This window comes from Schizosaccharomyces octosporus (genome assembly GCF_000150505.1).
Source record: "Schizosaccharomyces octosporus yFS286 unplaced genomic scaffold supercont6.3, whole genome shotgun sequence".
Classification (NCBI taxonomy): Eukaryota; Fungi; Ascomycota; class Schizosaccharomycetes; order Schizosaccharomycetales; family Schizosaccharomycetaceae; genus Schizosaccharomyces; species Schizosaccharomyces octosporus.
In genome coordinates, this window is record NW_013185621.1 from 2,339,786 (window position 1) to 2,353,454 (window position 13,669).

General features: G+C 37.0%; 7 protein-coding genes and 1 non-coding gene across 8 annotated transcripts; 2 read left to right on the top strand and 6 right to left on the bottom strand.

The window, feature by feature from the left end:
* Positions 1 to 377: 377 nt before the first annotated feature.
* Positions 378 to 1,277, bottom strand: SOCG_01597 (NAD dependent epimerase/dehydratase; the record flags this gene model as incomplete). Its single annotated transcript, XM_013164550.1, has 1 exon — positions 378 to 1,277. The coding sequence occupies one exon, from the start codon at positions 1,275 to 1,277 to the stop codon at positions 378 to 380; it is 900 nt and encodes a 299-aa protein (XP_013020004.1).
* A 2,263-nt stretch (positions 1,278 to 3,540) lies between these two features.
* SOCG_01598 (uncharacterized protein) lies at positions 3,541 to 5,123 on the top strand. Its single transcript, XM_013164551.1, has 2 exons — positions 3,541 to 4,322; positions 4,379 to 5,123. The coding sequence occupies exons 1-2, from the start codon at positions 4,301 to 4,303 to the stop codon at positions 4,618 to 4,620; spliced, it is 264 nt and encodes an 87-aa protein (XP_013020005.1). The 5' UTR covers positions 3,541 to 4,300; the 3' UTR covers positions 4,621 to 5,123.
* A 35-nt stretch (positions 5,124 to 5,158) lies between these two features.
* SOCG_16420 lies at positions 5,159 to 5,273 on the bottom strand. The gene has a single exon (XR_001203037.1). It is a non-coding gene; the product is annotated as a 5S ribosomal RNA (ribosomal RNA).
* A 130-nt stretch (positions 5,274 to 5,403) lies between these two features.
* Positions 5,404 to 7,106, bottom strand: SOCG_01599 (uncharacterized protein). The gene is made up of 4 exons (XM_013164552.1): positions 6,276 to 7,106; positions 6,029 to 6,229; positions 5,885 to 5,989; positions 5,404 to 5,827 (listed from the first exon to the last, which is right to left on the bottom strand). The coding sequence occupies exons 1-4, from the start codon at positions 6,511 to 6,513 to the stop codon at positions 5,748 to 5,750; spliced, it is 624 nt and encodes a 207-aa protein (XP_013020006.1). The 5' UTR covers positions 6,514 to 7,106; the 3' UTR covers positions 5,404 to 5,747.
* On the bottom strand, positions 7,056 to 9,852 carry SOCG_01600 (inner membrane protein). Its single transcript, XM_013164553.1, has 3 exons — positions 9,790 to 9,852; positions 8,960 to 9,677; positions 7,056 to 8,879 (listed from the first exon to the last, which is right to left on the bottom strand). Exons 2-3 carry the CDS (start codon positions 9,191 to 9,193, stop codon positions 8,751 to 8,753), a joined length of 363 nt encoding a protein of 120 aa, XP_013020007.1. The 5' UTR covers positions 9,194 to 9,677; positions 9,790 to 9,852; the 3' UTR covers positions 7,056 to 8,750.
* A 17-nt stretch (positions 9,853 to 9,869) lies between these two features.
* SOCG_01601 (ribosomal protein subunit L19) lies at positions 9,870 to 10,613 on the top strand. Its single transcript, XM_013164554.1, has one exon. The coding sequence runs from the start codon at positions 9,947 to 9,949 to the stop codon at positions 10,379 to 10,381; it is 435 nt and encodes a 144-aa protein (XP_013020008.1). The 5' UTR covers positions 9,870 to 9,946; the 3' UTR covers positions 10,382 to 10,613.
* Positions 10,614 to 10,812: 199 nt separating this feature from the next.
* Positions 10,813 to 12,662, bottom strand: SOCG_01602 (nicotinate phosphoribosyltransferase; the record flags this gene model as incomplete). The annotated part of the gene is made up of 3 exons (XM_013164555.1): positions 12,570 to 12,662; positions 12,158 to 12,401; positions 10,813 to 12,109 (listed from the first exon to the last, which is right to left on the bottom strand). Exon 3 carries the CDS (start codon positions 12,043 to 12,045, stop codon positions 10,813 to 10,815), a length of 1,233 nt encoding a protein of 410 aa, XP_013020009.1. The 5' UTR covers positions 12,046 to 12,109; positions 12,158 to 12,401; positions 12,570 to 12,662.
* An 86-nt stretch (positions 12,663 to 12,748) lies between these two features.
* On the bottom strand, positions 12,749 to 13,664 carry SOCG_01603 (uncharacterized protein). Its single transcript, XM_013164556.1, has 2 exons — positions 13,424 to 13,664; positions 12,749 to 13,378 (listed from the first exon to the last, which is right to left on the bottom strand). Exons 1-2 carry the CDS (start codon positions 13,475 to 13,477, stop codon positions 13,139 to 13,141), a joined length of 294 nt encoding a protein of 97 aa, XP_013020010.1. The 5' UTR covers positions 13,478 to 13,664; the 3' UTR covers positions 12,749 to 13,138.
* Between the last annotated feature and the right edge of the window lie 5 nt (positions 13,665 to 13,669).

Genomic DNA, 13,669 nt, shown 5'->3' on the forward strand with positions numbered 1-13,669 from the left:
AGTTGTGTAAAGCAGTCGTGAGCAGTAGCACCAGTGTCTTAATATTCCACCATGATTTTGAGCACCAAAGAAGTCATTGGAGATGGATTCCTAAGAAAATCAGTGTATGAGATGCCTCGATTACCTGATGCGCGTTTACAGCATACAGCATACAGTATTCACAATTCAGAAATCGTTAAAGAATGAATGAATTTAAGTTGAATAACAACAAGCTAGAAACTGCTAAAAACTTGCTCCTTCAAAACTTCCAAATCCTAGCATATATATACGTGAGCGTTTAAATCCCTTTCATACTGAACGGAGTTCAAATTCAAACTGTTCACATTTTTGTTCATTCTATACATCAATATCAAGTAAGCTATATGAACCAAGCGTTCTCAAAAGTACGCATCACTGGCCAGATCATCCAAAAGTGTGGGATGAGAAGGTTTCCAGCCTAAAAGCTGTCGCGTCAAGGCACTTGAAGTTGGGTTATCAGAAGATAAAAAGTAGGAAAGAAATCCAAATTGTTTTTTCGCTTCTTCAGATGACTTAGAGACTACAGGTACATTGAGTCGTTTGCCAATCAACGTTGCAATATCTTTGGTAGGAATCCCTTCCTCGGCAACACCATGAAAAATGGAGCCAGGCGTTCCTTTTTCAAGAGCCAAAATAAACAGATTCGCAGCATCTTGTCTGTGAACGGAAGGCCAACGATTCGAACCTTGTTCAACATAAACAGACTCACCCTTGGCCTTTGCTATACTGATAATCATTGGTATGAATGCATAATCGCCAGGTCCGTGAACACTTGGTGCAAGGCGAACAACTGAGGAACGTACACCTTGAGAGGCCAGTTTCAAAGTTGCATTCTCTCCTAGATGACGTGAGATGGACGACTGAGGAATTTCGGTTACCTCTGTGCCTAACGTACCAGTAGAAGGAAGCACTGCAGTACCAGAAGTCGTAACGAAAGGACGATTAGACCCTTTTAAAACTTCACCAATTGTTTCAATTACACGACAGTCGGCCTCACAAGACTTTGGATATTTGCTAAAGTCATGAATAAAGTCATGATTAAAAGCCGTATGGATAACGCCGTCTGACTGTGCTGCTCCAGTCTTTAGGCTATCCAAATCCTCCAGTGAACCAAAATGGGGAATCGCTCCAGCTGCCTTCAGTTTGGCAGCCTTTTCCTCTGAACGTACTAAACCGATCACTTCATGTCCACCTGCAAGAAGCTGCCTCACAATTTCAGAACCAATAAATCCTGTCGCACCAGTAACAAACACACGCATGATTTTTCTACTGAATCGTTTTATGCAATTTATGGAACCACACTCTCAGAATGGCTATATATATATATATATATATATATATAAATAAAAGTCCGACGTGTCATAATTCATGACTAATACGATAGTATTGATAAGAAAGAAATTCTTCTAACAAAGATAATATTCTATATTCCTTTTGTTTCTTCCCCTTGTTTACATAGCAAAAGGCAATTTCATGTAGATTCACAAACCAAATAGAAAACTAGAATAATAAAGTTAACGAAAAGTAAACATATAAATAATACTTTTTAGAGCTTCTTCTCTCATCTATTTCACTCCTGCTGAAGAAGGACACAGACCTTTCTTGTGTGATTATTACCAAGGTTATAGACCTTGTGTACGCATTTGATTACTAGGGCATTGGAATTGAGAATGTTATAGAATATTGCTTTTCTCTATAAGCAATAAATAAATACATAAATAAATAAATAAGTGAGTAGATAAATGAGATTTCAACCTTCTTTCTTCTTTCCTCCATTGAAATTGCCCAAGTGACTAGTCTTCCTCAATGACAAAAGTCGGCATTGTCACAGGAGGATTTAAGAGGTACAAATATAGGACTCCTAAAGTCATTGAAAAGCGGTGCTGCCAAGGTAGCCATTCCACTCACACCTCTGAAAACAGTGCATGTAACAGAACAACCGGTGAAGAGGATTGAGGGAATCAATACACCAGACGCCTCATTAATAACCAAGCGAATTTGAGTATTACTTCAAGTGCAAGGTATATTTCGACACAACCGTTAAAACATTAGTCGTACCATACATATTCTCGTTAATAATGCCGATTGCACAAAGCTAGGATTGTTAGGAATCATAAGTTTGGAAGATTATAGTAGTACCTTTGACTTAAACGTTCGGTTAGGGTCATCTCGTGCGTGATAAAGCCGCAATGGGACATTTCCCAAAAAAAGGGAAGCAGTGATAGGATCATCAACATCGGAAGTATCGGTGGAAGAAATAGATTTCCGTGGAAAGTTATATATGTTGGAAAAAGAAGTCAGATATTCGAAGAATTACAAGATGCTGGCTGTCGAGTTAGACCGGCAAGGACATACTGTTAATCAAATCGATCCAGGAGTAGCTGCAACAGGTGTGTTAAGAGAATACGAAGGAGTTAATATATATGACATATCATGAAAATGAATTCCGTTAAAAATCAAGCTGGATATTCTAAAAATATAGCAGACGTAGTCGGATTCCTCTGAGATAACAACGGTCGATGGATTACTGGCCATCTCAGTTCCCGGTTGATTTACAATGTATTGACTTCTTTCCTATACTAATGATAAAGCAACAATAGAATTTCCTTTCGTAAGAATAATTATCCATTTTTGTTGGTAATTCATAGAACACAGATTTTATATATGCCAGACAGTCTTTGAATTTCGGGATGCAAATAACTTTATCAAATGTCTGATCCCATTCTTATAAATACGGGGAATCCTATAAACTCATTACATATCGGAAATTCGTCTAGCCGGCGAGGAATGGATGGTGCGTTGCCTAACGATAGAATTAAGCAAGGCTCATGTTGGTCCTGGCGCTGAGGAGAGCATTACAACAAGAACTAGAATTAGGGATAATAGCAGTGTGGTTTAGACTACTCAATGAATCGAATCTCTCAAGCATCGTGGATAGGATTAATAAAGTTGAAGGTCAAGCAAAGTCTTCATAGACGACGTCCAGAGTAAATCTGATGGCAAGGAGATTATGACGGAGTAGAAGAGGTAGAACATCTGGAAGCACCCATAATATGCAACCATGGAAAGCGAAGGCTCCTATAGAATGACTCTAATAGAGATTTGTAACGGACGGATAGAAATAAGTAATAGGGGGGTGCATGCCTTTCGATGTACAAAGACGAGACATTAAGGTATATCTATGCCTATGACTTTTGAGTCGACTATGCCTTGCTATTCCTTTCGCGTCAACTCACCGTAGCTTAAGAAATGGTTCATTGCTTCCCTAAAAGATTCATTTGTAGTTATCATAGAACAGAAAAATACGAGGAAAGATTGTTCAATAAAACTTGAGAACTCTGGATTCTCGCAGGCTGATTCTTCTGAAGTATCATACACTACTTGCGAAACTGTAGGCTCGGAAAAGCAACGAGTGTACTTTTCACACACAACATGAATAGATCATGCTTTTATTCAATTTAAAATAAATTAGGTCACTCAATTGAAAGAAACAAAAGCGATTTTGGAGAAGCCATCAACTACTTGCAATTGCAATAAGTGTAGAATAGCGTACGCCTACGAGCATTCAGCAAATAGATCAAAGATGGTGATGACAACTTCACCGCTGCAAAACTCTGGTCTTCGCCATTGTGAGCTCGTTTCTTGGTCTCTTAGAAAATGTTTTTTAAATGCTTTCTTTCAATTGTAGCGCCAGTTGATTTTGGCGCCTTCTCATCTTTTTACCATGTAACTTTCGCCGAAATTTACTTACCAAACAAAGGTGATTGAAGAACGTTTATTGTCGCAGTTCTTTCAACGAAAATAAAAAATAAATAAAATAAAATGCAGCTAGAGAATGAGAAACCTCAATTGTGCCACTACGACTTCTGACTGGATTTTACCGGAGTATAGTCAAAACACCTATTCACATTTAGATGACATGGAGAAGGGTTGTTTGTATTTACAATGTGATCCAACTGCATCATAACATGGGAGCAGTCATCAGGAAGCGTCCATAATTATTGCACGGATTTACGGAGTTCTTAACTCTGCGCGAATTGTTTCAATGCCTTTATTGAGGTTCGATTTTCTTGTCGGCGAAAATTGGAAGAATCCCTGAAGCGCGACGCAGACATGAGAGTGAAGCTCGGCAGCTCATTACCTGTTATATTTTTTCGGTCGTAGTAGATTTCTTCTTTTCTTATATGTATCTTGTCCCTTTTATAAGGGAATTGATGGCAGGATCTGTTGGGTAAGTTTTCAGGTCGCTATAAAAAATTATTTTTGTCATTGCGACTTTCTAATGTTTTTATATGTTTGTTCAGGTAAGTCTAATGGTTAGAGATATATGTGAAAAAGTATGCTAACTGCGTACTTTTAGTGTTGATGGATTCTATCGTTCTCTTGATTTCTCTAATTGTTTCTGGGATTAACTCGGTTTTGTCTTGGATTACAAGTGCTGTGGGCTTCGGAATGCTAGCAGAAACAAACGAATTGTCGCCTGAAGATTATATCCCACTGAAAATCAGTCCAATGATCTTCTCTACAGTACCTTCAAACAACTGTCCTCCTCTGTACATTTTGAGAAACCTTGACGCTTACACAGAAACCGGATCAGTCTAGGGATGCTAAAAGCATCGAAATTTCATACTCGAAACATTCTTGTGATGATATCCTGTCGTTTTATGTATTGTCTAAACAGGTTTATCTTCGGTTTTTATCTAATTATTTTATTTTCGGTTCCCGTTTTATTTATTTCTATTGAGCTTTTCTACGTAAACACATTTCATAGGCTGTTTTCGTTGAAACCAACATTGTTTCAACGCTGCTGTTCAGACTTCTTACAATGAAAAAATGGAGGACCTGGTGAGATAATTGGATTGTTGACTTGCTAGTGGGTTCTGTCTAATCTAATCTACATGTTGGATGTTATTTATTCTTTTTATAATCAATGATTTATTCATGATTCCTTTACTTTGTTAAATAGAGCTAATGATGATGAACTCAATCAATTATTAAATCAAATCAAGAATGACCTTTGCTTAAGCTTTTCCCTCAGCCAGAAGTATTATGCAAGTCAAAGTATCATGATGATCAAAATGAAACTCTGCAACATTGTGTTTGCATACATAAAAAAATAACTATATAAACAAAAAGAAAAAGCCTACAGCATCCCGGATTCCCATGTTGTCTCCAACCATAGTACTAACGAGACCCTCAGACGCTTAACTGCAGTGATCGGACGGGAACTGGTGTTTTCGCCTAGGTGTGGCCGTAGACAACTGTCAGTGTAATAAAAAATATGTGTAGTGGATATTTAACTCTTGCAATTTGTTCAGTTCCATCTGCGTCTGTTTACAATGCTGCATGGAAGTTGTAGTCTGATAATTCGTGTTTCAATTCATTTACTTGAATCTCTAAGTAGACGATAATTTAATTCATTAGGCTATAAAAGTCGGATCGTTCAAGTTGAAAGATTTGTGCTTTCTATGCTGTGAGGGGAATCATTAAAAGGGTTGCATTAACAAGGATGTCCGTCACAAAGAAAACGAACGATTCATAAATAACACTATTGCGAGACGAATTCTTAGATCCATAAAAGAGTGAACATGAAAAGCAATCAAACCCGTCATATCAATCTGTGCTTACTTTTGTGGACAAGAATGCAAAAACTCGAGGGATTGCAATTGATATGAATGCTTCGAAGGAAAATGTGATTTATAGGAGGGATGGAAAAGATTCGTTAAAACTCAAACTTCAGCGCTTTGCCCAGCAAAAGGTTGAAGTTCAATTTCTTCGTTTTGAGGTGCTTCGTCTCCTTGATTTGTTCCTTTTAACTTGGTTAATAATTGCTCTATGATAGGAAGCATTTACGTAGTGTACATACCAAAAGCAAGATTCACAGCATTTCTTATGCCGTTTCCTATGGCATTTGCGCCGTTCCCTATATAAATGACTAATAATCTAAATCGTTCACGGGCAGTTGGATTCACTAGAACAGTTAGAATATTTCGCGGGTTATAAGACATACTCCAAAATAAAACAAACACGGCAACGTTAACAAAGCAGACACCATAGAAAGCAATATCGTTCATCTTTTCAAATCCTATTATTTTCTTTACATTACGATAGAATACGAAACCAACGACATTCAGAAGACCCGTATATATCACTGCGACACACATGTTGCACCCAGCTTGGGTGAACCATCCAGGATAGGCTATAAGGGTTACTAATTATAAGTTAGCTGTTAAAGGAAAAAGCGCACTTTAGCTTACCAAGTACGAAAATAATAATGGATCCAATAGAACCGCCAGCAAGCCCATAAAAAACACCTGTATTCAGAGGAATCTTGTAACCGAAGACTATGATTAAAAAAACAGAATGATATAAAAGAAGTTGAGTAGTCGCTATTCCTCTCCAAAAATGACATTGAAACTTGTTCTTTTCAGAAGTGTCCGACCTAGTATTATTAGCAGATTCTTGGGCGGAATTCTGAACGGAACCGTCAGCCATTTCTAAATCGATAAATTTGTTTGAAGCTAATGAATGTATTAGCAACTGAGTCTTTCGTTGTATACGAGAGAATGAAGGTATTCGCCCTGTTTATTGACAATCGTCGACAAGTTTAAAATAGGATTCCTCAGTAATAACTCTCAATAACAAACACCATTACCTTTCCATTTCAATAAATCTTACCTGAATACGGAGGAGGCGTACCATCTGCAGAATGCGTGTCTGACTTTTCATCAGTGAGCGTTTTCAAGGACTCTTCAGAGTCTGAAACAGAGGTGTATTTATTCTTCATTTTTGCAATCACAAGCCAAAAACCAAAAACGAGCGGCAATATTTAGAGTTGAAAAAGAAATCGACTAGAACCACCAAGAAAAGTCCGTAGAAACTGGTTCCAGTGTTCACAGATCTATCAAAAATAGGAATTGGTCCTTGCTTCAAAAACCAAACAATCCTTACGGTACACTTTCTTTAAAACCAAAGATAAAAGAGTTTGAAAAAATCTTGGTAGTGGCTTTTCGCATGTCTCAATTTCATTAAAGCAGCGACATTATGTCACTGACTGGTCACATCCTCGTTACGATTATTTAACATTGTGGGTTCACTATGTTTTTAAGTAATGGGTATAATCCAAACAAAGTTCGTATTACAAAAAGTAAACAAAAAACCTTTCATCAAAAATATACAAACTGTATACTTTAAATAACATATACAAGAAATAGGAATTAAAAACAACTTTATTAAAAAATCCTTAAAGAAATTTGTCCATCTAGGGGCTTTAACGCAGTGGAAGTTGATGTAGATGGAAAGGAAATCATTGTTATGCTGGGTCCGGTCTTCTGTTTTTCCTCTAGCTCGGGGTATGCTTGTTTTTTTTTGCATATTATTCATAACACCGCTTTTCCATGACTATACTCTTGGTTGGAGTCTATTGCTTTAGCTTTTTCCATATGCAAAACATCACCTAACTCAAAGTACCATGGCGATCAAAAGGAAATCCAAATGCAACACGATGCATGCATACGTTATACTAAGAGGTATAAAAAAACAAAAAGAACAAAGGAAAATCCTACAGCACCCCGAATCCCCGTGTTGTCTCCAACCATAGTACGAAACTAAGAGGCCGTCAAACGTTTTCACTTGCTGCCGTGATCGGACGGGAACTGATTTGGTGTTTTCGCCTAGGTGCGGCCATAGACAGTAGTGGTCCTTTGAAAGACCTCTAGTAAAGTTATCTTTGCTTTATCATGCATGTGTTTTGATCCATTTCAAAACCAATTTTTTAAACTTTAAAAAAATTCTCGTTTCTCAAAAAGCGTAGTTTCTTCTCCATCGATGCGATTTCTAAATAAGCTATCACATAAAATACAACACGTATACCAACCATGCACTTCCATAGAAGATAGTATTCATAATATTCATATGACGCTGGTCCATTTTTCATAAATTTCTAACTCCTGGCACTTTACGATATCTTTGTTCGTGATCATTATGTTACTCCCATTGGAAGTGAACACTTGTTAATAAAAGGGTATTCATTCATGCTACATCCGTAGCTAAGATCATAGATACTTGAGACATTAATGTACAATAAAAAATTTTTGATAAAGGACAACCACACTCAAGGGACAGATGCTTTTAACTGTTTTTTTCTTTTCATCCAATGAAAAGAATTTCAGGTCCCGTATTAATTGAGAAAATCATTGATATTAAACACTCTAAAACAGTTACCATTTCGTTGTCGTTTCCTATGTGAACACCAACGTATCCTTTAGCATTGGGATGAAAAAGAGAAAAGCACTGCCATTTTAAAAATCAAGTTGAAGCCATCTTCAATGGCATTTTCCAAATCGAGCAAGAATTTAAACGACTGAACAAAAACAGGACATACATGTGCCACACGAACTAATTTAATCAAGTTTAAAAAGCTGTCAAGACATGTATCGCAAATAGAAAAGTACATGGAAAATCGAATGCCAAAAAGATATCCAAATTTTCTTTTTCTGCAAAAGTTACTATTCTCCATGCATACGTCTAGTGAATCGAGATAGAGGTCATCAGTTCACCACGAACACTCTAATGCTTCATTCAAAAGCTTTCAAAAGAAAAAAAGAAAAAAATACAGAAAGTAAACCAAAGAAGAATGCAGCACCAATCCCTGAATCTTGACATACGTCGTGAAGCAAACGGTAGAACCCGGTCAGAGACTTAAAGCTTTATAAGTCAATGTTTAGTATAATTTAATTCTCCACAACATCATTTGATGAAGAAGAAGAATCTGGCTCCCATGTAGGTTCACCAGGAAGACGTGGAACTCGTTTGTTCTCATAATCTCCACTTTCCTGTTGCATCTTGTCCAACATGATCCTCTGCATTCATTAGTTAATAAACTTTTTCCAACAATACAAAGTATAGCGGGAAAGAGAAACCCCCCATAGACTTAACGTACATAATATTCTTCATTTACATTGACTTTTCTTCTCCTCTTGTTGAGGTCGAGTTGCTCTTCTTTTGTAAGTGTTTTTACTTGTTCATCTCTTCTTGTAAATTTGATTTGAGCAATTGGAATAGCAAATATCCATACCAATAAAATGGATCCCATGAAAGGTGCGCCGACCCAAACCAGTGGGTTTCGTTTGGATTTATTACGATACCAAAGTTTCCACTCAAAAAAACTAGCCATGGTTTCTTGTAACTACGCAAAGTATCAAATACAGACCTGTAATCACACCGAACCAGATGCGACTTGACCGTTTCTATATTTCGAGTGCTTTTATATTGGGGAGGGGGGAGTTGAGATGAGTGATCCAAAAAAACCAAAATAGTCTAAGTTTACGCCGCTTTTTCGTCAAATGTTTTTCTTTGTGAGCTTTTCTTTTATTTAATTTCGTAGTTCTTTTCTTGAAAGACGTTTCGAACTTCACATATAATAAAGATGCATTCATACTTCATTTGACTCAACCTGACTTTCAAAGTAGGACGCTGAAACCAGTAACTGAAATGGAAAAAACAAAGTTCCAAACAATGAGTCCTGTCTTCGTTTCCTTCTGATTTGCTTCCTCTCATCCTAGCCAAACAAACAATTCATATGTCCTTTCGCAGTCCATTGAAAAGCTACCTTCTTCCTCGTTCCTTTCTATATATCTGAATGAATCGCGTATGCTTCTCTATGCTGTTAGGCGCTTGCATCAGAACACTAAAAGGTCTGATGTAGGATTTACTCGTATTTCAGCGTTTTTTCTCAGAGATCGAGACCTACATCTTTATTATGGTAGTTACCTGTTAATTTTGCATGAAATAACATTAAAACCTTCGCTACATGTCTATTGTAAAAGCAATTTCTTGTATATTTACATTGAATGTTACCTAGAGAAATGTTACTTGGTTTTGCCTGACTGAAAGCCAAGAGCAGCCATTTGAACTTGGAATCAACCAAATGTCAGCACCAAAAGCGTCTTTGGTAAAGCTTGTTGTTCCTGCTGGAAAGGCAGCTCCTACTCCGCCAATTGGTCCTGCTTTGGGTGCTCGTGGTGTCAAAAGTATCGACTTTTGTAAGGAATTTAATGCTCGTACTGTAGGATACGTCCCTACCGTTCCTATACCTTGTCGTGTCACTGTAACTCCTCAAAGGACATTTTCATTCACTATTCATACCCCTCCTACTAGTTGGCTTATATGCAAAACTTTAGACATCGAAAAAGGATCCAGTTCACCTAAACACGATATTAAAGGGCAACTTAGCTTGAAACACGTTTATGAAATTGCAAAATTAAAAAGCACAGATCCTACGTTGAAAGGGACAGACTTAAAATCGCTATGTAAAAGTGTCATCGGGACGGCCAAAAGTATGGGAGTTCAGGTTGTTCTGTAAACGCTTTCACCTGAGCCTTACCCACACCTTCTTCTAAATGATAATTTGTATTTGGTACCCTTTTTTCCCCTCTCCCCTCTTGTATAATTCACTGATTTCCGATCTGCTCTTCACACCCATTTTGGTTCAGAAATGTAATATAAAGTTTAGATGAATAATAATTATAGCAAACGTTTTTCGAGTCTGCCTTTATTTAATCCTTCCTATTCAAGTAGTTCTTAGTTTACGATATCTCTTTATTTCGTGGTACTAAAAACCTTTGAGTCGTTTACATAGATCTATATGCAAACATCATAATATATACTTCAAAAATGTAAGACCTACTTTTGCCAGCTAAGGGAACTTTCCTTTTATTTATCATATTATGACAATCGCAACTAAAATGAAAGAGACTTAAAAATTTCATCGATAAAACCATCTATTTCTCATGATTACTTCAAAGGAAGACCAAGTTGCGTTTTGACATCTACAACGGCATCTTTATCACCAGTGTTTTTCATGATATCGTCACTGATTTTGACAGCTTTAGCTCCGTTGGCAGAGTGTAGTTTAATTACAATATTCATAGCCTTGCTCTTTTGGTCTGGCTTTGATACGTGGTTAAAATCGCTGGTAAAATTGGTACCAATTCCAAAGGAAGACTTGATACCAAGCTTCTTGCCATAATTATGCAAGGAAATGCAACGGTCAACGTTCAAAGCATCACTGTGAACAATCATTTTCGTAGAAGGATCAATGCCGAGTGATTGGTAGTGATTAACGATTTTTTCAATGTATTCTTCAGCGACACCACTATCCTGTCGGACACCGTGGAAAACACAAGCTAAATCATCAGGAGTATTTGCGGTGAAGTTACGTAAAAACACATCGGTGGAGAAGGTATCGGTGAGAGCGATCAAGAGGCTCTTACCAAATGTTTGTACCCACTTTTCTGAAGCGATTCGATTGGCATCAGCATAGTTTTTAGTTATAGCTGCAACACCCATATACCACTCGTGAGCGACGGTACCAGACACTTCTAGGTCATATTTTTGAGCAAAGTGCACATTCGAAGTTCCAAGGAACCGACCGGGTCCTTCAACATCTTGTTGAGCCTTAATTAGTCCTTGCAACATAACATCTTGGGCATGATGATCACGACGACGACGACTACCAAAATCTGTAAAGTAACAGCCAGCATTTATGAGGCGCTTTCCTTTCTCGTAAGCTTTTTCAAACTGTCCTTCAGAAGACCAGTCTTTATCGACAAACTTAAAGTAGGCCTCCGAAACAAGAGCAAGCAATGGAATTTCGTAAAATATAGTGTCTTTCCAAAGTCCTTTAATCGTAATAGCGAGGTCCTTGGTGTCCCTATCATACTCAAGGGAAACAACATTTTTTGGTTCAAATGCATAGGAATGCATAAATTCATAGAAAGAATCCTTTAAATACGGGCATCGCTGACGAAGCCAAGCCTCTTCTTCTGGAAGTAACCTAAGATTTTTCAAGTTATAGATTCCGTTCTTCAACCAAGCAACTGCTTCCTCGTTTAATGCCATCTCAGGAGAACGATTTGTATATACATAGGAAACCTCAGCTGTTGGGTAGTGTTCCAAAACAGCTTGTAGCATTGTCAGTTTATATAGATCAGTGTCTAAAATAGAAGTAACCGCTTGTGTAGTCATTTTTAGAAAATGATTTCAATGAGTTTTGACGGGGAGTCAAGAACGTTTATAAAGAAGTAATTTACTATTATTGTTAGTACTTAAGAAAGCGTTGAACTTCATATCAAGTTACCAGTTAAAGAGTATGCAAGCAAAAGAAAAGTTAATATTCAAAATCACAATTAGCGGAAAGTGGCTTGCAATATGCCGTACAATGAATCAATCGTCTGGAAGTATAGTTACTGTCAGAGGATATTAAACTGCTCAAATCCTATTCAGCAATAGAGCAAAATTCACTTTTTACTCAAGGTCCTCAAATGAGATTATAAATCTTTTCTTGTTCTCGATGAAACACACTGAAAAGATGCTGTTCTAAGCTAGGATCATCTGTCAGAATATACTTCAAAATAGTTTTAATATTTTATCTCAAGGCATTTGAATAGGCTCGTCACCGCAGGATACAAAATTTCTTGTCACTTTCATTTTGATGAAACCATATGCACTAAAATTTCGAGATCTACGAGACCCTTTTTGAAAATACTTACATTATTCACCAATCCTTCCGTTACAACGAAAATTGTAAACAAATACAATCCAAACGTATATTGATGTCTGTAAGTACAGTTTCATATTTCGCCGGCAGCACGTTGACAAGTAACAAATCTAATTCTGTACTTTACTCTCACCCCCAATAAAAACGAAGTTCAATCCACAAAGAGTGTACTATATAAGAAAAAGAAGGAGATTCTATTAAAGTTAAAAAAAGTATATTTAATTATTAAAATCAATAAATTTTATGCATATTAAACAAAGGAACGGTAGTTCGCTTTACTATATAAATATGTTTATGGAATCCAATTTAACTAGCACCATAGCAGTGGAATTAAATCGCATATAGATAACAAAATAAATCCTTAACATTGTAGAGTAAGAACAGTGTCTCAGCGTGTGGACTCTGCCGTTGCAAGACCCATCTCAGATAAAGTTTCTTCTTCTAGTTTAACCTCTGATATATCTTCAGACTTGTTTCCGATACCTCACCAAAATAAGTAAAGTACTTCTCTTCCTGCCCATGCATATACCACTTTTATATGCCCAAACCTCATACTCTGATTTAGAATTGGAGACCCACTCTGTTGGCAGCTAATTTGGCTTTGTCTAACTCGCTCATTCCAACCAATGGATGATATTGTTGAAATAATAGTTCGTGCTTATTTCCAGAGCTAAGCAAGGAAAGCAACTCTTTGGACTTATTCAGGTCACTGGCAGAACCATTACGAAACCACATTTTTAGTGATTCAATCGCCGTTTTTTGAGCAGGACTAATATCTTTTAAAGACCTATAAATGGTATTCTTTTTATTTTGTTAGTATGTCTTCAGAAACTCTTCTGTTCCTACCATTTGGCGCAATTCTCGAAGAATGCTTCTAAAAACCGTAGTAGCTTGCTTCATATGAGTTGCTAAAATTTTTATTTGATTTAAAATATGATTAACTTGTTAATCAACCAAGCGGTCTGTTTTATAAAGTTTTTCCACGATAATGGCTAACGTTTAGGTGGATCATGACGGTCGTAATATAATGGATCTTGAGCGTAGTGTTCAAAAGACTGGACTGTACTTCATATCTTCAAATTTCAACGATAT

Excerpts from the sequence above, each read along its gene's own strand:
- SOCG_01598 (XM_013164551.1), top strand. The coding sequence starts at position 4,301 with ATGTTTTTATATGTTTGTTCAG. Across the intron at positions 4,323-4,378 it reads GTTTTTATATGTTTGTTCAG|TGTTGATGGATTCTATCGTT; the intron begins GTAAGTCTAATG and ends GCGTACTTTTAG.
- SOCG_01599 (XM_013164552.1), bottom strand. The coding sequence starts at position 6,513 with ATGGCTGACGGTTCCGTTCAGAATTCCGCCCAAGAATCTGCTAATAAT. Across the intron at positions 5,990-6,028 it reads CGTGTTTGTTTTATTTTGGA|TGAATCCAACTGCCCGTGAA; the intron begins GTATGTCTTATA and ends TAACTGTTCTAG. Across the intron at positions 5,828-5,884 it reads TGCTGTGAATCTTGCTTTTG|GAACAAATCAAGGAGACGAA; the intron begins GTATGTACACTA and ends CCAAGTTAAAAG.
- SOCG_01600 (XM_013164553.1), bottom strand. The coding sequence starts at position 9,193 with ATGGCTAGTTTTTTTGAGTGGAAACTTTGGTATCGTAATAAATCCAAA. Across the intron at positions 8,880-8,959 it reads ATGTAAATGAAGAATATTAT|AGGATCATGTTGGACAAGAT; the intron begins GTACGTTAAGTC and ends TAATGAATGCAG.
- SOCG_01601 (XM_013164554.1), top strand. The coding sequence starts at position 9,947 with ATGTCAGCACCAAAAGCGTCTTTGGTAAAGCTTGTTGTTCCTGCTGGA.
- SOCG_01603 (XM_013164556.1), bottom strand. The coding sequence starts at position 13,477 with ATGAAGCAAGCTACTACGGTTTTTAGAAGCATTCTTCGAGAATTGCGC. Across the intron at positions 13,379-13,423 it reads TTCGAGAATTGCGCCAAATG|AATACCATTTATAGGTCTTT; the intron begins GTAGGAACAGAA and ends CAAAATAAAAAG.